Source organism: Paramisgurnus dabryanus, chromosome 16 (assembly GCF_030506205.2).
Source record: "Paramisgurnus dabryanus chromosome 16, PD_genome_1.1, whole genome shotgun sequence".
In the NCBI taxonomy this organism is placed as follows: domain Eukaryota; kingdom Metazoa; phylum Chordata; class Actinopteri; order Cypriniformes; family Cobitidae; genus Paramisgurnus; species Paramisgurnus dabryanus.
Window position 1 is genome coordinate 16,100,926 of NC_133352.1, and position 23,951 is coordinate 16,124,876.

General features: G+C 38.5%; 1 protein-coding gene across 1 annotated transcript in view; it reads right to left on the reverse strand.

Annotated features, from left to right (window-relative positions):
• The window catches only part of fat2 (FAT atypical cadherin 2), a 44,687-nt gene that overhangs the window by 12,312 nt on the left and 8,424 nt on the right, over positions 1-23,951 (reverse strand). Inside the window, exons 3-18 of the mRNA XM_065266530.2 lie at positions 22,675-22,986; positions 20,201-20,259; positions 19,530-19,841; positions 19,232-19,442; positions 16,258-16,397; positions 15,868-16,143; positions 15,297-15,507; positions 11,016-15,062; positions 10,657-10,853; positions 10,375-10,528; positions 9,672-9,905; positions 8,739-9,128; positions 3,829-4,040; positions 3,198-3,335; positions 2,824-2,967; positions 1,265-1,462 (exon numbers count right to left, since the gene is read on the reverse strand). Coding sequence (XP_065122602.1) covers positions 1,265-1,462; positions 2,824-2,967; positions 3,198-3,335; positions 3,829-4,040; positions 8,739-9,128; positions 9,672-9,905; positions 10,375-10,528; positions 10,657-10,853; positions 11,016-15,062; positions 15,297-15,507; positions 15,868-16,143; positions 16,258-16,397; positions 19,232-19,442; positions 19,530-19,841; positions 20,201-20,259; positions 22,675-22,986 — 7,235 coding nt within the window. The remainder of the gene's footprint in view (positions 1-1,264; positions 1,463-2,823; positions 2,968-3,197; positions 3,336-3,828; positions 4,041-8,738; positions 9,129-9,671; positions 9,906-10,374; positions 10,529-10,656; positions 10,854-11,015; positions 15,063-15,296; positions 15,508-15,867; positions 16,144-16,257; positions 16,398-19,231; positions 19,443-19,529; positions 19,842-20,200; positions 20,260-22,674; positions 22,987-23,951) is intronic.

Sequence of the window (23,951 nt, forward strand, 5' to 3'; positions counted from 1 at the left end):
GTAAACAGTACAGTGACTTTTGAAGAGTCATGTTAAATTATTTAAGAGGTTTAAAGATATCAATCAAATTTACAATCACGCATCAGACTGTTAGAAGTGTACACTATAAAAAAAGTTTGTTTAACGTAAAATATTATGTTACCTGGTTGCCTTAAAATGTTGAGTTCATTTAACTTAAAAATAAATACTTTTTAACTAATATTTTTAAGTTGAATGAACTCAAAATATTAAGGCAACCAGGTAACATACTTTTTTTAAGTTGAACCAACAAATACAATTTAAAGGTGTAACTATAAATAAGTGGCATCCGATGACTTCTTTTTCAAGAGTGCATGAATGCGAAGCTCTTCACAACATGTATTTAGCCCATCATGTGTGTGCCTCGCCGTGTCAAAATATGTGTTCGGCACGTCATGTGAACCTACAGTATGTGCATCACCCGTCATGTTAAAATACGTGCCTGCTGTAGACACTTCGAAGGGGTTTATGATAAAAGAGGCGCTCACTTAATCTCATGTATTATCAGAGATTAGTGTTAGGTTAAGGTCTTGTGAGTATTCTGTGAACGCGAGCGTCTCTTTTATCATAAACGCATGTGCACGTATTTTGACATGATGAGCCACACAAATGACCCGCCGAACACATTTTTAATTCCTGCCCCACGGAGGAAAAGTCACCGACTGGCACTGCTATTGTTGATTCACCATCATGTTGTTTCAAACCTATATTACTTTCTTCTATAGAACACAAAAGGAAATTCTCCATTATATATGAAAAAGCAGAAAAGATACTGATGGCGCAAACTTCAAAAGTGATCGTAAAACTACCTGAAAATAGCCAATGTGACATGCAAGTGATATTCCACGCCTTTAAAAAACTACCTGAAAATAGCCAATGTGACATGCAAGTGATATTCCACGCCTTTAAAAAACATGTTAAAGCTTTGTGTGAGGACCAAACAATACATGACACTTTAATTTCTAAGCTATTATATGGATTCTGAGAACTTAAAGGGCCCATAAGTCTTGGAATACTTTTGTAGTTTTTTATTGTATTTATTTTGCATGTTTAAGAGGCTTGGAAGTGCCACAGTCCTTATTCATCCTTACTGTATTGACCATATCATATGGGTTTGGACTAACATACACACATGAATTTTAATTTAAAAACAGAATAAAAAATTTTTTGTGTAACTTTCTTTAAACTCAAACCGAGCTGTTCATGCATTGTGCAGTAGCTGAAAAATACACATAAAATCCTGTACCTGGATTTTCAGCAGATGCTGAGGTTTGCCTCTCCTCCTCAGTGGCGAGGATATGGACAGCAGTCCTCCTTGGTCAATGTGAAAGTTCCTGTCCTCATTTCCAGAGACAATATGAAAGGAGAAGGGAGGACCGTTCTGAGGCGTATCTCTGTCTGTAACCACCAGCTGTAAAATCCCACTGCCCACAGCCTCACTTTCCTATCAGACCAAAAAAATGCAGATGCTCTGAAAATGCAGTTTAACCTCAATGAAAAGTAGTAGTCTATTTTTTAGCAAAAACATGCTCTGTTTTGATAAGGACTCGATCTTGCTCGTGCATTCATAGTACATTTCTCTATTTTCTATACAGATGGTTTAGCAACAACAACATAAAAAATGGCTTTTGAGGACTAAACGCAAATAGAATCAATAACAACAGAGTCATTTTACAGTAGTTTATTTCTGACAACAAGGGAAATAAATGACAAGTAAATTACCTTGTTCATATACGTATGTATCATATCTAATGCGTATCAACTATTACATTGAGCTAAGATTACTGTGTAAAATAAAATGTTAGCTACACGTCCTTGAATTCTTGCCTGGCTGCCAAACCTCTCTGCACAGTTGTGATCCATGCTCGTTGTCTGCCCTCATCTTTAGCAAACCAAAACATTTTATTTTCGATAAGGTATATGTTTCAGAGATCAGTTTAGCAACTACCCAGACCGATATATGAGTACAATCTGGAAATGTCACTTGCGTTCAGGTGCGTAACCAAAAACTTATTTTGCTGTAGCAAGATATTTTTTTTATTCAAAACGACTTACAATGCATTAAAATATAAAAAATTGTATCACTATGTGTGTGTTACCTGCTGATCAAACCTTTGGCTTTTTGCACAGATAGTGCAATGCTTTTTCACTAGCGGAGAATTCAATCTCAATATTGGTTGGCAAAATATATATATATTTGGTTTAAAGACACAGCTCAAGTTGACCAAAATAAAAAAACAGCATATGGAGATTTTATCATTTGGTATGAATTTGCCAACAAATCAAGTGTGTCTTAGTTTATTCTCTTCAAATTGGCACAACTAGAATAGGTAACTGAAACCAAGTGCCGGCCTGACCGACATGAACCTAATTGTTTCTGACCACCTCCATGGTGCCAAATAGCTGCTCCAGTCTAAAGACCCCAACACCTTGGGTGGAGATAAATGGGGTGTAAAAAATATTTCCAAGTCAGTGGAGTTGGGCCTATAATTAGAAGCAGTGAATACAGCTGACTACAGGGGTAAAAGCCATCCAAATACTGGCACAGAGAAACATAGCAGGGAGGCAAATCCATAGCTGTATTAGACATGGCTGATTGGTTCTTTAGCCTGAACTCTTGCAGCTTAAAGCAGCGATGAGAACTTTGAATCTAATGTTTGCATTACATCCTCTACACCACAACACTTACATAGCTGGGTCTTAATGGTAATAACAGAATTGACACTGACTAATTCAGACAAGAGGAAATTAATAATCATAATAATTAATAAACAGATTTATACTAGGAATGCAATGCATGTTTACCTGAAGAACAAGGTCGTGACTGATCTGCGAGAACATTGGTGGATTGTCGTTGACATCAGATACAGTCACCGTCACCTGGACGGCAGTAGATAATGGCGGATCTCCTTCATCGTTCGCTTGCACAGTTAATGAGTAGTGTGTTATCTGACAAGAAAGAAGCCAAGTAAGTTGATTTACGACGATAGAAAGATCCCTGCGCAATAACAGCAGTCAGATATGAAAGGTGGTGATTAAAAATGTTCTTCTTTGATCAGTGGACTCAAAGCAGACACAGCCAAATCTCTGATAAAACATGCGAGTACGTGTTACGGATTCATTGGTGCCGTCTGAACTTGCCACCTTTTTTCTCATGACTAAACAGGAGACATGCTCACCTCCTCCCGATCCAGCGCCGAGTTCACCGTGATGCGGCCTGTGCGAGAGTCGATGCTAAACTGCTGCTTGGGATCGCCGTTCACAATGGAGTAGAATATGAAGTTGTTCGGTGGCCCATCAATGTCAACGACAGTTACCTAAGACAGATGCACGATGAATAGAAGATGAGCGCACCTGAGTGGTATTAGGCTAAGCTTTAAAGCTCTGGATTATAAATCAGACTGCTAATGCTGTAAGAAACACACTTTAACAAGCTGTCAATCACTATTGGCTGTTTTCTGATCACTTAACTGACAGATGTAGTTAATCATTTACTCAGCAGCTGTCACCACAACATGGTCATTAACGGATTGAGAACATGTGGCTTTACTTTGCTTAATTTTTGCACAGAAACTGCGCATAAAGTCTGAGAATCAGGAGGTGTTTACTCAAAATAATTATGAAACCAAATTAATTGGTGGGTAATCATTCGTTTTACCAAAAGCTGGCAGATTTTCTTTTGCCTTACTTTTGCCAGCATATTGTGTCTTGACATTGAAATGAGACAACCATGATCGAAAGCAATCAGCAGGTATGAGCTTGAAGCAGTCAGCTTGTCATTGTGTGAGATGCAGGAACAGTCTGTGTTACCTGCAAAACTGTGTCCCCACTTAAAATGTCCTCTGCAATCACTGTACTGTAGCTACTGCGGTTAAAGACAGGTGGGTTGTCATTGACGTCTGTGATATTGATGATAACCGTGGTAATGTCACTGAGCGCTGGTTTGCCCCTCGCACCCTCCACTGACAGGTAATACTCGTGGCGGACCTCAAAGTCCAGTGTAGCATTCAACGACAGCGTACCTGTGGGACAAAGCAACAATATTACATGCTTTTCATCCTGCACCACCGTGTTCCTTTAAAAAACTAATAAGGCCCTAATAAGACCCTATTCCAACAAAATGTGAAATTAAGCCTAAAGTCTCATAATCTTAGTTTGATTTAACTCATTGATTTCAATCTTTGACTCATTGTTGTTTTTTACTGGGCCTGTTTCTGTTCTTTCTTTCTTTCTTCTTCACGTAATACAGATAATAATAACAAAGTCAGTGGCGTTCCTGCTTAGTGGAAGCATCTTGTTTTCAACATGTGCAAAATTGTTCTCTGTAACATTTCTTTTTGATGATTTTAAAGATTTAAGTGCTATGTTGTGTCACTTTGTGGCTTTGGAGACCCACCGCCATATAATTAACATGACTGTGTTTGTCCGTGGCACGCGTTCTGTCAATAAAGGTATGTTTGTGCCTGTGTCTGATCACAGAGCTTGTGTTGTGGACGTGGTCTTATAAAAAGGAGGTCTTGTCAATGTGAAGTGTTATAAAGGTTTGCTTCAGTGCTCTCTTTCAAAACACTCGTTCATTTCACCACAAGTGCCTCATTCAGCCAAAAAGATTGTGTAGCTCGTTTATTGCAATTTCTGAAACTTAAGATTAAGAGAGATGTGGGCTGCTATGAAAATAATCCATATGGACTGAAATTAGTATCAAAGTCAGATAGGGGTTTATGTCCAGTCCTATTATGTCCTTATGTCCCATTTTCATGGCAGACAAAAACTTCATGGTTTGTGTCACAAGAGATGTACAGGAAAATGTGACACTTGTGCATGGGTAATAAAATGTAAAACTATGACATCTACTGGAAGATGTAAAAATTGGATCCTAAAAAATCAGTTCAGGAATTATATATTATAAATATCAGTATAAACTATAGACAACAAAGCCATTGTCATTTTATAATTTCTCAACATTACTCTCATCTACCAACAGCTATGAAACTGAACTATACCTTTAAATAGCTCATAGTTATCCTTTAACGCATTACACCTCAAGGTAAATACAACTTCCTTCATCTGGCTAAAATAAATAGTCAGTTTCCATTGACAACATGCTGGCGTGGGAATAGGGCAGGAATATAATAATTAAAGTTAGCCTTAAGGATATAAACGAGTGTAGGTTACTCCAAAATATTGGCAAATTTTACATTGAGAAAATGTAAGCATTCAAAACTGTTATTCTGCAAATATGGATTAACGGTTTTTAGCATTCTGCACTTCAGTTTCTCATCAGATTACTTAAATTCCCCGAATGGCAACGGCTAGGTCAGGTGGTCTTTCTGTGAGCGTTACTCCCACAGGCCAAAAACATGCAGGTTAGCTAAATTGCAGATGTCAAATTGCCCTTCCCACATTTTGTGTATAGATCAACTAGTGTGGATTCACTTGTGTGTAGATTAACCAATTCTTATATAGCCAATAGCCATAGACGCTGGAATGGTGTTAAAAATGCATAAATACTGTAAATAAATACTCCCACTGAACAAATTTCATTTATCATTGAAAACCTTTCAAAGGTGCTTTTCAAATGTCATTATGTTGTTAATCAAATGATGATTTTCATCAAATGTTATCACAGTAGCCCTGGTAATGATCTGATATGAAGATTAATGCTACTCTACTATTATCAAATTTTTTTCTGCCTCCATAAAAATCATATTAGTTATGAAATTAGATAGTGGCCTTGCCTGATTGCCTTTAATTAAGTGTAATAGGCAATAGTGAAATAAAATTATTTCTTACACCGATAAATGTTTAAAAAACAATTCTGATTAAAATGTTTTGCAATTGCAGAATGACCCAATTGTTTCCTGATACACGAGCATTGTTATATTTATAAATATAAATGAATCATTATGTCTCTAGCTGTTTATGTAAGACTGCATTGGGACATTTGACAACAATTGTCCATGTGAAAATATCAAAAAGCTTTTTATGCAAATACGCCTCATATTACGTCTAAAGAACAAGAGATTTCTAATGAAATGTAGTGACATCTAGAATGTGTCAAAAATTGTCCAAAATTAACCAAAAACTAACCTTTATAAGGAAATATTTCTAAAATAACAATAAAAAGGCTAATTGATTCTGAACTACAATACATGGTAAAAAAAATTGTAATGGTCCCAGATGTCACTTAACAAGTAGTCCTAATATGTGCCATTTAGGTACTAATAAGCACTCTTTGGTAACAATGTGTACCTCTGAGGTAGTGTTGTAGTCAAGACCACCTAAACCGAGACCAAGTCATGACCAAGACAGGTCGAGGCCGAGACAAGACAAAGACTTTAAAGGGTCGAGACCGAGTCAAGACCAAGACCCAAACAGGTCGAGACCGAGACAAGACCAAGACTTTAAAGGGTCGAGACCGAGTCAAGACCAAGACAGGTCGAGACCGAGACAAGACCAAGACTTTAAAGGGTCGAGACCGAGTCAAGACCAAGACCAAAACAGGTCGAGACCGAGACAAGACCAAGACTTTAAAGGGTCGAGACCGAGTCAAGACCAAGACAGGTCGAGACCGAGACAAGACCAAGACTTTAAAGGGTAGAGACCGAGTCAAGACCAAGACCAGGACAGGCCGAGACCAAGTGTGTGTGTGTGTGTGTGTGTATGCCATCAGAGAAGTTGATAACATAATCAAATGCATTGCAGATATGTGGGAATTTATCTTTGTCTATAAGCAAATAAAAGTGAACAAACACTAAAGAGCTGAAATCACTTAACCATTTAATCTGAACTGTCTTTCCATGGCTTGCCATTCACTTAACACATTTGCAGGTGTTTTAGTAATAAATTAATAAACTGTCATTGGGAGAAACTTAAACAATGCTTAAACAATGCCAACATCATATGCCAAACCTGAATAAACTGCATAAAATTAATGATAAAAAATAAATTTGTGATATGCACTGCAGAAAATGATTTTCAAGAAAAAATGTTCTTAGTATTTGTTTTGTTTTCAGTAAAAATATCAAAAAATTCTTAAATTAAGATGTTTTTTTCTTGTTAAGCAAAACTACCCAAGAAAATAAGTCTAGTTTTTAGAGCAAAAATATCAAATTTAAGTGATTTTGTGCATAAAACAAGCAAAAAAAATGGGGTAAAAAAATATTGAACCTTTTTCTTAAACACTACATTCAAGAAAAATTCAGATTTTTTATTGTTTTATGACAAAATCACTTAAATTTGATATTTTTTGCTGTAAAAACTAGACTTATTTTCTTGGGTTGTTTTGTACATCAAGAAAAAGCATGTTAATTTAAAAAAAAATTGATATTTTTACTGAAAACAAGACAAAAATACTAAGATTTTTTTTCTTGAAAACCATTTTTTGCAGTGTGCCATCAGCTGTGGTCTTGACCGGTCTTGAAATAAAATTCCGAGTCCTATTTGTCCGAAACCGAGACGAGACCGAGTAAAAATGCGGTTGATTCCAAGACGAGACCAAGACCTTTAAAAAGTGGTCTTGAGAACGGTCTCAGAAAGACCAATACCGGTCTCGAGAACTACAACACTACTCTGAGGTACTTATATGAACTCTTTAGGTGCAAAATGTAGTATTTGAAAGGGTACACCCCAGTGACAGCTATAAGACCCTTTTACTTCCTATGTGATCAAACAGCCTGCGCACGCTTTTTGGCAATGAAAGTGGTGTTGTTCCCCAGTGGTTCTAACGTGTTAGCTCAGAAAGTTTATTAAAAGGGTTTCCAAGAATCAAAATGTCTGGTTGTTGTGTATACAACTAATATACGTATATATGTATCTGGCAACTTTATATTTGACCATCTGCTAACGTCTTCTATCCACTCCACTATAGTACACGGATCTGGTAGCTGTGTTGAAAAAGTTGATAAAGTTTACTTTTTAAAATAACTTTCCCTGTCTGTGTTGCTTCACTGCTGATTCTTGCCATACTTCTGTTGCCAAAATGCAACATCATTGTGTACAAACGGTAGGGACCATTTATTTAACCACGATTTTCTTTAATTTATTTGTGTACAGTGTGTGTTAAACATTATCTAAGTAGCTCACCATGCAAAATACCAACACCACATTAACGAAAAAGTCCAGCCCTGTCGAAAAATCTAATGCATGCCCTCATGTGCTTTGAGAGTATACAAACCAACAGTTATGTGCTTATAGGTTTTGAAAAGGAAATTACTTCAAAATAGCCTCTAATTCATTCGCGCAGAATGCCTGCTAGCAGACCTCACAGTTTTTATTGTTTGACAAGTAATAAAGAGATCAACTCAATCCCCCATTAAAGGCCTACAGGATTGAAGGCTCTGAGGATTTGTGATAAGAGAGAGGCAGAACTACACGAAGCGAACAGATGTGAACGAAGCTGACATGTGCCTGTGTGGATTCAAAGCATGTCGGCACAGGTTTCTCAGTGTTTAACATTACTGTAGTCATGCTGAGGAAAATTGCTCTTTCAGTCTACACGTGTAAACCACAGGACCAATGAATAGCGTGCTTGCATGAACATTTTAGGTCACTGCATACTGTCATAGTTTCATTAGTGCATTTAAAATGTGTAAAAGAGTAAAAACCAAAAATTAAGCTAAAAGCATCTAAACACTTGACCTGTAGTTTATTCTTGAGTTCATATCTACAGAACAAATCAAACAAGCAAAAAAGAGAAACATAAATAAAACAGCCCTTACCTGTCACAGGGTTTATCTGGAATCTGCCGTCCTCATTGCCTGAAATGATAGCGTATCTCACAGGCTCATTTTCTGTCCCATCTTTGGTAAGCGCAGACACAGTGATCACCTCTGTCCCCATCTGAAATGATTCTGGGATCTGTACAGAGTACTCCGAGTTAGGAAACAGCGGTTGGTAGTCGCTCAGTACGACCACGTGCACAGTGATCTTGGCGGTGGAGAAAAGGTGGCGAGGGAGGCCTCGATCTGTTGCTTTCACCGTCATCTCATAGATGGACTTGTTCTCATCAGCTAAAAATCTCTCCAGTCTCAGAATGCCCGAGATCTCATCAAGGGAGAAGAAGCCACTGTCGGCGCCTTGAAGAGAGTATCTCACCTCTGAGTTTATACCTGGAAGAGTTATGCAACATAAATTTCTCAGTATTTTACTGTTGAAACAAAATAGTAGTTTTTTAAAGCAACTACTGTACAAAGCAATTCAAGAACAAGTTTAAAATCAATGACTAATAAACCATTTTGAATAATGTTCACGCTGTCAAGCAAACATAAACTAAAACCTTGCATGCTTTGATTTTACACATCTGCTAATGCTCATTTCAAAATAATGTCATTAAATCATTTGTTGAAACCACATTACATAGTTCAAAAAGAGCAAAGCAGTTCAAATTCCCATGAGTCCCATGTGTGTACTTTGCATGTTCATACACATCTCCAGGTGTGGTCTGTCCCTCCCAAATCATGTTTGTCTGTCACATCTTTCAATCCTACATCAAACACTGCATACCTTTACTGTTCCACCTTATTACATTGTGTAAAGGAAAAAGAAAAGATCTAGGGGCTTTTAATCTGTTCTGGCTGAATAAACAGAAAGCAGTCTCTCTTTAACACAGTTTTTCATGACATTGTTATGTGTCCGCAGAAATACTTTCATACCTGTGTCTGGGTCTTTGGCGTAGATGACAGCAATCGGTGTCCTAATCGTGGTATTGTCAAATACAGAGATCTCATAATGGTTCGTGAAGAATTGAGGTGGGTTGTCGTTCATGTCCTGCACCATAAGCATGATGTCTGCCTGACAAGAATGTCCACCACCATCAGTTGCTTTGACAACAAGATCATACTCCGTTTCCCTCTCCCGGTCCAAGATGGCAAGAGTAAATAGCTCCCCTGTTCCACGAAAAGCATTGACTTTAGTGATTTGTTGCATGATAGCAGGGTAGCATTGGACACTGATGTATGATATCGGAGACAAGTACATGCTTGCAACTTGAATTAAATAAATGTGACACGAAGGATTTATTTTAAAAAGTTTCGGACCATTTTTATCTTGGAAAAAGAATTATGATTATATTTAAGGTTAAAAACTGCCCTAAGGGAAAGTACTTACAAGTTGTATTTCGTTAAACCAATATAAATGTCTTGTTAGATGTGAAATAGATAGGAATACCTGGAAAGCAGGTCACTTAAAATACTGTAGATATCATAAATCTAACACTTTCATCGTCGTCAAGGAATTCCAAAAACGCTGCATCTTATCTACTGTGCTAAACTCATTTCCTTGAATCTCAACTAAACCAAAACAAATTCAAATAGAGAATGTCCCTAAAAACCGTCTAAAGATTGGTCTAAAAATAACCTGTTTTGGAGTCAAGATGGAACTTGTCTGCATTTGGCCCGTGAAGACTAAATGAGACTTGTCCATTAGTTCCAATGTCAGGATCAGACGCAGAGATCTTCAGGATGAACAGTCCGGATGGGGAATTCTCCATGACTGCTTCAGTATAAAGTAACTAGAAAAAGTAGAAAATGTAACACTGTCAGCATACTATACATATTTTCCAAATCCAAACATTGTTTTTTTGTTATTTGTGAATAATACAAGTTTAAGCACTTTTTTTTTGGAGAATGCCTGACTTACTTGTTCACACAAAGGACTATTGTCATTGATGTCAAGAACATGAACCTCCACATTGGTAGAGGTTTGGAACCTGCCATCTGTGGCCATTATCTTAAGGATGTATTTGTCCTTGTCTTCTCTATCAAGTGGACTATGGGTAATGACACTCCATTCGTTATCTGCTGCTGTGACTGAAAACTGTCCCAATGGATCTCCATCTGCAGAGAACACCAACAATATGCGTGCATGAGCAAAATACATCATTTAGTCATTGGCAAAAGATATAACAATTAGTGACTGTATATTAGTCTTAAAATTTGAGATGAGTTAAACTGTATGAGTTCACTGAGTGCAACTAAAGGTGTACACAAATGGCTTACCTGTTATATAACACACAATCTGTCTATTATCTGCAGACACATCTTTATCAGCAATTGTCAGAGTGACGATTGTCTCTCCAGGCCTGCTGTTTTCCAAGATGGAGCCTTGGTAGAGCTCCTCTTTAAACTGAGGTGGGTTATCATTTTCATCTGTAATGGTCACTTCAACTAGCACAGAGGAAGACAGCTTGACAGCATCACCATGATCGGTGGCTACCACATACAATCTATGAAGTTGTTTGGTTTCTGAGTCAGCTTGTTTTAAGGTAGTGATCCAGCCAGTTTGTGAGTCAATGGTAAACATGTCTCCGATGTCATCTGGCTCTGACTCAAGTGTGTATGATACTTCTCCGTTGATGTTTGCATCTGCATCAATAGCTGTCACTTGAATGACCGTGGTCCCGGTCGGCAAATTTTCTGCCAGAAAGGCTTTATAGGGGTCAGCCTCGAACATGGGCTGATTGTCATTGACATCTTGAACCTCTATGTGAACGGAAACAAGAGATGCTACATCCGTGCCATTATGATTACCGTGGGCGATGACATCGATCTTATACATCTTGGTTTTTTCATGGTCAATGTTCTTCTGCATCATAACTGTGCCACTATCTTTGTCAACGGCAAAAACATGGTCTCTGTTGCTGTCCACAGTGTTTCCATTCACCAAGCTGTATATCAATGGAATATCAGCATCTGCCTTGATTGTTCCTATCTCATATCCGATAGGGAGGTCTTCAGATGCTGAGAATGAGTACAGTGGTTCGGTAAACCTGGGCAGAGTCGCTTCAGGAGGGACCACATTGACCTGTACCGGTACAGTGGAGTTGTAAAATGGAAGACCTCCATCTCGAGCCTTAACTTTGAAGTTGAAAATCCTATTTTCTAAGCCAGCCAGACTCTCTTTGACTTTGACTATGCCAGTGAAAGGATTGACCTCAATAATGTCCTCTGTAACCTCCTCAGCGTCTTCTACTATGTATGTGACATCTGCATTTTTACCTTCATCTGCATCATATGCCATTATCTGTATGACCGGTGAGCCTTTGTTCACTGTGGACTGAATAAAAACTTGATATTCTGAGGCTTTAAACTCGGGGGCATTATCATTCTCATCTGTTAGAATAATCTTTACAGTGCAAAAGCCCACTCTTCCTCCACCATCCTTAGCCATGACCTTAATAGCAATCACTCTCTGCGATGGATTTTCTCTGTCCAAAGGCTGAGAAGTCACGATTTGTCCATCCGCATCGATGGAGAACTTCTCATCTGCTAGCTTGTTAATGATAGTGTAATCAATGCTGCCATATGGCCCATCATCCGGGTCAATAGCAGCCAGCCGGATCACACGTGTTCCTATCTCTGCATTCTCTGCCAGATCAGCCTCATAAATGTTCTGGCCAAAATAGGGACTATGCTTGTTGCCATTAGTCATGTCGATGTTCACAGGGGCGGCCTTTTGAAAGACACCGTCAGAAACTGCAACAGTGAGGTTATAAAATGGATGCAGATTTCTCTTGCACACATTCGAGAACGAGATAAGTCCAGATGACTCATTAATCGAAAAATATCTCCCTTCATTGCCAGAGAGTATCTTATATTGGAGATCATCCTTGCTGTCAGGGTCTGAAGCTTGAACTTTGATAACTATGTGACCGCAAGTGGCCATTTCATCAAGAGTGGCATGATACGATGACTCACTAAAATTGGGAGGGTTGTCATTAATGTCTAGAACATTTACAATGACGTGAGCCTCACTGCTGAGAGGGGGCGTACCTTTATCTGTGGCTTTAACTTTTAAAGTGAACTGCTTTTTGGTTTCATAGTCGAATACTTGTGATGTCACCAAAAGCCCAGTTAGGGGATCAATTTCAAAAATCTGTGTTTCTTTGTCAATCAGTTGGTAAGTTAAATCTGAGTTTCTGCCAGAATCTTTGTCTGTGGCTGAGACTTGAATAACAGATGTGCCAATAGGAAGGCCCTCAGGGACCTCTGTAACATAAGTGGGCCTATGGAAGACAGGAGAATTGTCATTTATATCTTCCACATCAATCTCTACTCTTGCTTCCGAAAACATACCGGTGACAGAATCTGTGGCACGGACCGTCAAAATATGTTTTGTTTGAGTCTCATAGTCTAGAAAGTCAGTGACACTTAAGACTCCTGTTTTGAAATCGATGTGAAAGAACTTGGAGGTGTTTTCTTCCTCTAGATTGTAGATAAGGCGGTATCCCTCTGGGTTTCTTGCTTGCACATGCAGGATAGTTGTAAAAGGAGTAATATTCTCTGGTAATTTCAATGGGTAGAACATACTTTGAAATATTGGATGAGAACGATTTTGCACTTGGATGTAGAGAAGTCCTGCTGCTGACAGACTGGGCTCACCCTCATCTGATACCAGCACAGTGAGCACATATTTATTCATTGATTCAAAGTCTAAAGGTCTTTCTAGCGAAACATCCCCAAGATAAGGGTCGATTCTGAAAAGATTAAAATCATCCTCCAGTAAAAAGATTATAGATCCATTCTCACCAAAGTCATCATCAGTTGCCAGCACTTGGAAGAGAACATCCCCTGGTTCAGTCTCCTCAGAAATCATTAACGAATGAGGCAAATTTGATATCTTAGGAGTATTGTCATTGATATCATCTATGAAGACTTTAACATGGGTAACATCTACACGTGGTGGATGTCTCGTGTCTCTGACTTCCACAACCACGTCATATTCGTCCTGTTCCTCCCTGTCAAATGGGACACCGGTCGTCTGTAAAACTCCAGATGATGGAATCACTACGAATTTCCCATGTGGGTTTAAAACAGTGTACTGCAGAGGCTCATTGAGGTAGCTCCCTGTTGCCCTTAGGACTGCTAAATTTTTTGTAGTTGTAGTGTTCTCCTGTACTGTAGCCATGTGCATCCTCTCCTCAAACTTCAGACTAGTCTTTGTTGAATTAATGACATTGATTTTCACAATTGTGGTGTCTTTGTACAACCCATCCGAGGCAATGATTTTTAACTCCTCATTATAAGACTGTAATTTAGACCTCAAGTCATTTATTGAGATCATTCCAGTCGATTGGTCTATTTTAAATATGTGATTATGATTACTTTCTGATATTATGTAAGTGACTGCTGAATCTGCATCATGGGCTGTTACTTGGATTACTTCCATGTCTTTAAAAACAGGTAAGTTAATGGAAGTTTCATATACAGGTAAAGCAAATTTTGGAGGACAATCATTAAAATCCAAGACATTGATATTTACCCTGCATGGTTTGGATGCACTAAGCGCAGGCTCACCAGAATCCCAGACCTGAACACTGAAGGAATATTCAGGCGTTGATTCAAAGTCAACTGTAGATTTTAATGAAATGGTGCCCATGCTTGGGTCTATTTTAAAGACTTTTTGAGCTGCAGGTTCAAGGATTTTGTAGACCAGAAGGGCATTTGTGTCTTTGTCACCATCTGATGCCTTGATCACCAATGGCACGTTGTTGTCCCCAGTTACAATGCTATTCACTGGTGCAGACTCACTGATCTGCCCATAGTAAGTGTCTTGATAAAAAATAGGAGCATTGTCATTTTCATCTATTACGTACACATTGACCATAGCATCAGATGAGACTCCCGCAGTACTTGTAGCTCTTATTTGCAGTCGGTAGGATGGACGCTCCTCAAAATCAAGTGCTTTTTGAACAGACAGGAGTCCAGAGTTGACGTTGATGTCGAATGTCCCATCTGGGTTTCCATTAATGATTTTGTAAATCACTGAGGAAGGGCAGCTGGCGAAGATGGATAGCATTGGGGAGTTTGGAGATATGGCCTCACTTATCTCAGTGATGTATTCATCTGAGGAGAACATGGGAGGTGTAAATTCAGACAGTTTTACAGTGATGGTTACTGGGCAAAAGGCATTGCGTTGGGGAAATCCCTGATCTGTGGCTTTTACTGTGAGATGATACTGCTCCTTAGGAAATGTGTCTAACACCTTAACGACATGTATGTTTCCTGTCACCTGGTCGATGTCAAAAGAACCATCCACATTTCCACCTTCAGGAAAAATGAGAACATTTCATGTCAACTCAGAAACAAATTACATGTAATTATTATTTCCTAACTGGAACCAAAGTAGGATTTACAGTACAAGCGTCACAGTAAAATAAAGTAAAAAGGCAAACCAATTATTTTACCTGTGCCTATGAATTCAAATTGCTACTTTTCATAATAAATATAATATAAAACTAACACGCAAAGATACCATAATGCTCCAAGCAAATATCTCACCAGTGTGAAAGGAATAAACAATTTCTGCATTGCTGCCGGTATCCTTATCCAGGGCTTTGACTCTCAATACTTCTGTGCCAGCGGGTGCCAAATTACTTATGGATCCCTCATAATGAGTATTCATAAATGCAGGTGTGTGGTCATTACAGTCCTCCACATGCACAACAACTTTTGCAAAGTTCTTTTTTATTGGGATCTTCTCATCTCGGACCTACAAAGATAAAACCTGTTTTAGTGTCCATGTCAAATTAAATGATATACGTCTTTAAGAGTTAAAGAGACAGACAGGCAAACTTTTGACCCTTTTAGTGAGGAATTCTGAGACAATGTTTAGGGAATTTATGGTTTTCCCATAAATTCCAACCCATCCATATCTCTGTGTGCATCATGGTAATTACATGAATTCCAATACACTTGGAATCTAACTGCAAATGTCTTATCCTATGACATTGTCATGTCGATTAATAAATTTTTCTGGCTTACCAGTAATTGCAACAGGATCAAGTGGCTATCATAACCATTTGCATACAACCTTGAGACAAGAGTCTAGTTAAGTCAAGGGTTACTTTACCATTACAATCAGAGTGTGAGTGGTTATGGTCTCATAGTCTAGCTCTTCTTTCAGGACAAGCACACCACTCCTTTGGTCCAGGTGAAAATACTTCAGGCTGTCTGGGTGCAAGCTGTTGTGGATGGTGTAAAAAAGCCCACTGTTTGTATCTACATCTCGAGCGCTGATGTGAACGATCTCTTTCCATGGGGCTGTGTCCTCTGGTACCCTCACCTCATATAGGCTCTTCAGGAACATGGGCCGATGATCATTTATATCTACGACTTGAATGTAAGCCTAAGGGACAAAACCCATAAGAAGTTTATCGGCTTACAATGAGAATGTAAAATGATGACAGTAGTAAATCCTCTATTCGCATATTGTGTGACGGCTTTACATGTTTGCTCATACCTGAGTGGTTATAGCCTGAAATCCGTCGGTGACTCGGACAGTTAAGTTGTAGTTAGATTTTACGCTTGCATCCAGGCGCCGGGCTTTGACAATCATTCCTGTGTTCTTCTCAATGTAGAAGTTCTGCTCTTCATCCCCACCTAATATAAAACATCAGCTATGGGTTAGGATTAAATACTTCCCAGAGTTCATAAGATTTAAATATGTGATTGTCTGGGAAATCCAAGCAAAAGTGTCCTAATCAAATTGTAAGATTGGAAGCATCAAAGTTTGATTTCAGTCATTGATTTCACATTGATTTCAATCCTTACTCCGTCAATATAAAGTTTTCAAGGTTTTATTTTTTACAGAATGGTCTTTTTATGTGGAAAAGGTAAAACACAAAAAATTACTCTAACTGGGTTTTCACAGACTGTAATTCACATAAAAGTATAGCTCACCTAAAAACAAAAATGAGTCATCGTTTATTCAGATAGGTTGTGTTAACACATACGGGTGAGTAAGTAATGACTGATAAAATTTCCTGTGAACTAAGCTTTCAAACCAGCAATTTAAGTGCAAAATAGCAGGATGATAAGCCTACATGTATGGCAACTTAAGGCTTTGATGAAAAGCACCAGCACTGATTTCAGATACTGTACATGTCAAAGTATATGTGCCAATCACACATGCCTGCATGAGGGTTTGGTGTTATTGTACAAGGAGGTGTATAAGACAAAACAAGGGCATATTAGGAGGTCACTCCTGACTGACACTGTGTACGTGAGATTAGCAGTATTGTTTAAAGGGAAATATTTGGCGCATGTAATATAAGACCAGACGTCTTTCACAGTGGGGGTAAATTCATGCCTGCTTTAACAGATGGTGTTTATTAAGAAATCCACCTATTGAATGTTTTTTGATCTTGTTTTAATGCGATTATAGTATCTTTTCAACTTTGTTTATTTCTTAATTTAACACATTAAGAAATCTTCAAATTGATTTATCATCCTCTTTGCTGAACACAGACCGTGTCTAATATTGGTCTTGATGGAGGCTTTGAGATATGCTCTGAAGAAGTTATTTGAAGATCTCTGCTTTATTCACATAAATACTCGGCACAATACACAAAACTAGTCCACCAGAAAATAGCTTTTAATTGTCATTATAAAACCATAAAGTATACTTTGTAAACATGCGGAAAATTTCAGAGAAAAAGTGTGAAATTCTTGGATCCTAATGTCTGTTCTACCACAGTATGCTGTTTAAAAGATAATGTGTTCATGCGTAAGAGTGTGTTAAAGGAATACTCCACTTTCATTAAAAAATCCCGATAATTTACTCACCCCTATGTCATCCAAGATGTTTGTGTGTTTCTTTCTTCAGTAGAGAATAAATTAAGTTTTAAAGGGAAAACATTGAGGATTTTTCTCCATATAACGGTACATTCACACAGGGCGAAAGTGTTAACGCTTGACGGAAGGCTTGTCTGAAGCGTGGCCAACAGCCAATCACAGTGGCCGCAGCACATGCTCCAATCTTCCATTAATGTAATTGGCTGGCTCTGCCTAGGTTATTTGTATAAGGCAATCTGATTGGCTGACGCTCGCGTTGCCGATTGAAAAGTTGAGAAATGTTCAACTTCTGCCGCGAGCAACGGCAGTGACGGGGCGCCGACGGATCCACAATTCAGTTCGCCAACGCTTGACGTCAAACATTAAAAGTAAATGCTTACGCCCTGTGTGAATGCGCCGTAATGAACTTTAATGGAGTTTCAATGTAGCTTCAAAGGGCTCTAAACAATCCCAACCGAGGCATAAGGGTCTTATCTAGCCAAACGATCATCATTTTTGGCAAAAAAAGTACTTTTAAACCACAACTTCTCATCTTGCACTAGCCGTGTGACCTTACAGATTACGTAATCACGTCAAAGGTCACGCATGATATAGCAAAACTATCAGCCCAGTGTTTACAAGCGTGCAGAAGGAGGACCATTCCGACGTTGTTGTATGTGCAATGAGACAACTAATGTCTTTCTATCAGTTTATAGTTTAAAGTGGTCCACAAGTGGGTTTCACATATGTAACATGTGACCTTTCGACAAAAAAGACACAAACATCTTGGATGACATGGGGGTGATTAAATTATCATATTTTTTAAGTGAAATATTCCTTTAAGGAATGTACATGAATGCCGTCCTGTCATAATCATAATTCTCTGAATGAGTCTCTGGGGCTAAATGTAAGAATGCAGGAAGCAGGAGTTGAGTTCAGGTTCAGTGCTTAACTGGAGGCAAATATGGGTTGGTGGGACCTGAAAGATTGACGGTGGAGCTCCTCTAGTGCTCTGGCTTATCATCTGAGGAAATAATGTCTCACTAAGCCGTGCCTTCTGGCACCGATCTTATCACAGGGTGGGAAGCTGTAGCATCACAATGACCAAACCCCCAGTAGGCTACTTTACCATGTGCCAAGACAGCCAACACTACTAGTGTACTAGTTATAATCTTTAACAACTTTGACAACAATAAAATTCATTATTATGGTGTGTTTTATGATGTTTTTAGCCACCAAAAATAATCTAAAAAAGTATAATGTTGAAACAAAATAAGTATACCACCCACCCCTACTGACACTTCAGCTCTTCCCCTCCATCTTCAATTGTTCAAATGATATTAAAACATATTGAATTTTTTTTTTTTTTAAGTTAAAACTAACATCATTGGTTGTAAAATCTTATCACATCTTTTAAAATTCAATCTTTTGGCATTGGGTCAAAAACCATTAGATTAATTTAACTTGGAAAATGTTTCTATTTGACCCAAAACAAGCATTTTGAGTTGAAACAACCAAGCATAGGTTAAAATACAACCCGGTGGGCTGGGTTCGTCTCTTTTTGACCCAACGTTGGGTTTGAAAATAAGCCAGCATTAATTTAGAGTGTAATTTGTACTGTAACCAGCAAACAATGAATGGTAAATAATAGTCTTGCTTACCAATAATGTCAAACAAGAGTAGATTCTTAGTTATCTCTGTATGGATGATCCCCACCATATCTGTCACAGGATCTGTCTCCATAACCACATAGTTGAAGGGGGGTTCATCAAAAGCGAGCACTTCAGAGCTTTCCTCAGGCTGAGGTAGCCACTCAACATGCAAACGGGTCTTAGACATTCTTGGAGGGTTGCCTTGATCTGTTGCTTTAACCTATGGCAATGCGAGAGAAAACAAAATTAAAAGGTGGATTTTTAAATATAAATATATATAAGTACTCCAAAATGGTATATGCCATACCGTCAGAATACTGTAGTTGCCTTTATCAAACTCTCCTCTAGCTGTTACGACCCCGGTCTCAGGATTGATACCAAAACGATCCTGAAGGCTGTCTTCAAGGCTGTACGTGATCATCCCATTGAGCCCCACGTCGTCATCACGGGCAACCAACCTGTAGATCTCCTGAGGTTCGGCTGTGCTCTGCTGTTCCGGAAGTTTTACTTGGAAAAGTTTATGACTGAACTGAGGACTGTTATCATTCTCGTCCAAGACTTCAACAACTACGGTGGCAGTAGAGCTTAGGGAAGGACCTCCTTCATCTGACACCATCACCTAAAAAATAACAGAGGGGAAAACAGCCATGAACCTCAAACCCTGCACATATCACAAAACCAAAGCCATATTTGCTGTTTACAGAAAAAGACATTGCATGCATATTTAAAGCAAAACAAATTTGTATAATTCAGTTGTCATGCATGTAATTAAACAAATTAATAATCAAATAATCAAACAAAATAAAAGAATAATTTATTTGGGGAAAGGGCTTTATTACATTACATTATACGATAAACAAACTTTCTTAATTTACAGTGTCATATATACATACATATATATAGAGCAGCATTTTATAAATGTATATGATCAGGCCGAGTATCATGACCTATATAAAATCCGGATGTAAATGCACCAACCTCAAAAATATGCTCTGCTTTTTGTTCCCGGTCCAGGGCAGCAAGGGTGCTGATCACACCTAAACAAACAGAAAATGAAACAGACGGAGTGAGCAGTCGCGCTGCCTTTAGATGGATGGCACACCTGTTTATTCCCCCCCTCATGTTACCCACTTTCTTTTCTCGCAGGCTTGTTTTTAAAGCTTTATTTGTTTTGTTACACTGTTTATAGTAGGTCAACCTGTGGTGTACAAGCCGTGGGAACGGCAGTTATTATTTATGTTCGCGTCAGTGAGGATCCATACTGTACAGTAGCAGCCAAAAGTGATTCTGACATCTTAGCCCTTTATTCAAATATTTTATTAAAATGCATTAAAAATGTTGTGTGCGTGTTGCGTCAGTGTGTTTGGACTATAAAATTAAGCTCAGCTTTATAAATAATTTAAGGAGACTTGACAAAACACACAACATATGTGCACAGTTTATAAAGATATAGTCTTTATAAAAAAAGACAAAAAATGGTCACTTTTAAAAGTACATCCTTGCACCTAAAGATTTCATATTTCTAACTCAGAGGTACATATTGCTACCAAGGAGTGCACATTCATACCTTAAAGGTAATGTACATACTGTTTTGTTATCAAATGTATACATATGACCTTTTAAAAGGGTACTGCCACAGTGACAGCTTGGGATTTTTTTTACCATTGTTTCTGACAATGCAGCAGAAAGACAAAAATGTGACCACAATAGAGGATCAACAAATATTAATAACAAAAAAAATGTAGTCAATGTATTCTTTGTTATATTTCCACTGTGGTTTGGCTTGTGGCCACGTTATTTTGTCCAATGATAAATCCAGGAAAAGCTCTATTTTTTACTATATTTCTTATATTTGGATGATTTAATCTGTCGTAGCCATACTGTATAATTTTTCCTGCCCGGACATCACCTTTGGCCTTTACTGTACATAGTGCCTGATGCATACTGAGACCTAAGTGCACAAGAACCACTACAGTTAAGAGTAGCAAGAAGCATAGTGTTATGGATCAACGTAAGAGGTTGACAGATATCTCTAGTGTTATGAGTGCTCTATGACAGAACAGCACATGTTAAGGGTTAGACAAAATACACAAGCAGTTTAACACCACTGCAATAAACACTTGAAAATGTCATTTCGGTGGAGACACACATACAGCATCTTTCAACCTCTGCAGCACTAAAAAACAAATCCTGCTGGGCTTTTATGATGGCCTGTATTTAGGCAGGTGATCCTGTGAAAGAACTTCCAGAAAGTGTGGTTTTGACATTAATGTCCGCCCGTGGGAAGCCTGCCCTGTCATGCATGCTACAAATACATGGATTTGGAAATATCTCCTCAAGTGCTTTGAGCATTCAAATGTGTATATATGAAACTACTAATACCAAAACCCTTTGTTTCGATCTACAGGAGATGATTCAGTCTATCTTTGATGATGCAAGCTATTTTCTCAACCCACCCAAGGAGTGATTTATCTTATCTGTTTGCCCATTGTAAGATATATATCCATTAAAATACAATAAATGAGCTGTTTTGTGGTGATAAGCTGTTAAGGCGGTTAGCTTAGTCACAATGTTCATTTTAATGATGAATCATCTGTGCTCGTCCTGTTCTGACATGGAGCTACAGAAACCTCGAGAGTGAACTTCAGTCCTTTTAGCCCTGAGGGAAAGAGCGAAACAGCGCTCAAGTGAGATTTGTTGCTGATTTTGGCTCTTGAGATGTAGCATTGATTTTATTACCCTTTCATGTTCATTTAGCATTCTCCTTGATCCTCTCCAAGACTGTTCATTCATACAGTATTCATGGAGAGTAATGGTTCAATGTCACACTAGTTTTGTTAAAGACCTGTTTGCTTAAAGCTTCCAGGCAAACTTGCATACTAACATTGGGTATTTTGAATACTCTACAAACCTTTCAAGAGCATTTTAGTGTGATGTAGCCTTTATAAAATACACCCCAACCCCCTCTGTTCTTCTTTGTAATTCTTGTCTATTAGTTCAGGGTGGGGCAGATCGAACAACAAAGGGACAAGACTTAGTAAAAACAAGTGTAAGCTTGCAACGCTGGTTAATGCGGTTCCAATTTTCATAGCTACTGTTCAAAGGCCATGTTAAGCTGCAAAAATGGTCAGAGCTGTTGTGTTTTTGTGATTGTGTGCAATCTCTGTGGGCCTGCCGAACAACTATTTTCACCCTTGACCCGAAATTACACACACTGATCACAGTATTCACAGTACAGTAATTAGAGACTCTATTCATTGTGCCCTTCACGTGGCATACCACCGTTACGTAAAAAGTGTGCCTAGACATGTTTGATCAATCTGTTAAGAGATTGTATTATCACACGAGATGAATCACCATTAAGATGAATCAGCGCCAACAACTTTAACAAAATCCGAATTCATTGAGGTCAAAATGAGTTTTGATTGTGAATTATTTAAAGAAGAGTTTACCTGTTTTTCCATCTATGGTGAAATATCCACGTTGAGAATCGATGATCTGGAAAGTTAGTTTTCCCTCTGAGGACTTGTCCATATCGGTGGCAGATACTTTAAGCACAGATTTGCCCTTTGGCAGATTCTCTTGCACTGAAGCAAAGTAAACAGGTTGCGAGAGCTCTGGGGGATTGTCATTTATATCCAAAACTTCAATGTAGACCTCAGTCCAGGATAGCAGTGGTACAGTGCCCAAATCTTTTGCATAAACTGTTAGCCAATAATGTGGCACAGCCTCACGATCCAGAGGACCTGCAGTTTGAATAACACCTGCAAGGTAGAAATGTCTTTAATTAATTAGGTCGAAACGATATACTGAAGTACATTTATGCATTTTGCTGACGTTTTTTTTTTTTTTTCAAAGCAACAGTGCACTTAAAGTATTTAAGTAGGTGTGTTTCCTGGGAATCAAAACCAGAGCATTTTGTATTGGTCGATCTGCCAATGGAGCTACAGAAATAGGTACATTGAAATATCACATGCATTTATGTTTAAGGTCCACTACTTATTTTCTGTGAGTCCTGAATTACTGTTAGCAGTGGTAATAAGAAATCCCAATAATATATAGATACGCATATAGCACCAGGTGTCGACTACCCCATTACCGCTGAAGCTCTCAAATACGGAGGCCATCACACAGTCAGACAGCTGTGCAATATATGCAATGATGTCTACATGCAAGAAAAAGCACCAGAGCAATTCACCACTAGTCTCATTGTCCCATTGCCTAAGAAAGGCAACCTCACTTTGATGAATAACTATAGAGGGATCAGCCTGATGTCGATCGCAGCAAAAGTCTACAATAAAGTTCTTCTTAACCGAATAAGAAAACCAGTAGACGCTATCATGAGAAAGAATCAAGCAGGATTTCGAAGAGGAAGAGGATGCACCGAACAAGTTCACATTCTTAGACGAATAATTGAGGGCGCCATCGACAAGAACCTAGACCTCTACATCATATTCGTTGACTTTAAGAAAGCGTTCGACTCGCTCATACGAAACGTCATGTTCGACATCTTGCGACACTACGGAATTCCCGAAAAAACCGTAAGAGCTATTCGCACTATCTACAACAACTCAAAAAGTCAAGTATTGGTCGAGGGCAAGCTATCAGAACAGTTCAACATCTCAACTGGCGTTCTTCAAGGAGACACGCTAGCTCCCTTTCTATTCATCATCGTCATAGACTTCACCCTAAAGAAATCAGAACAAGAGCATGCAACATCAACAGGCTC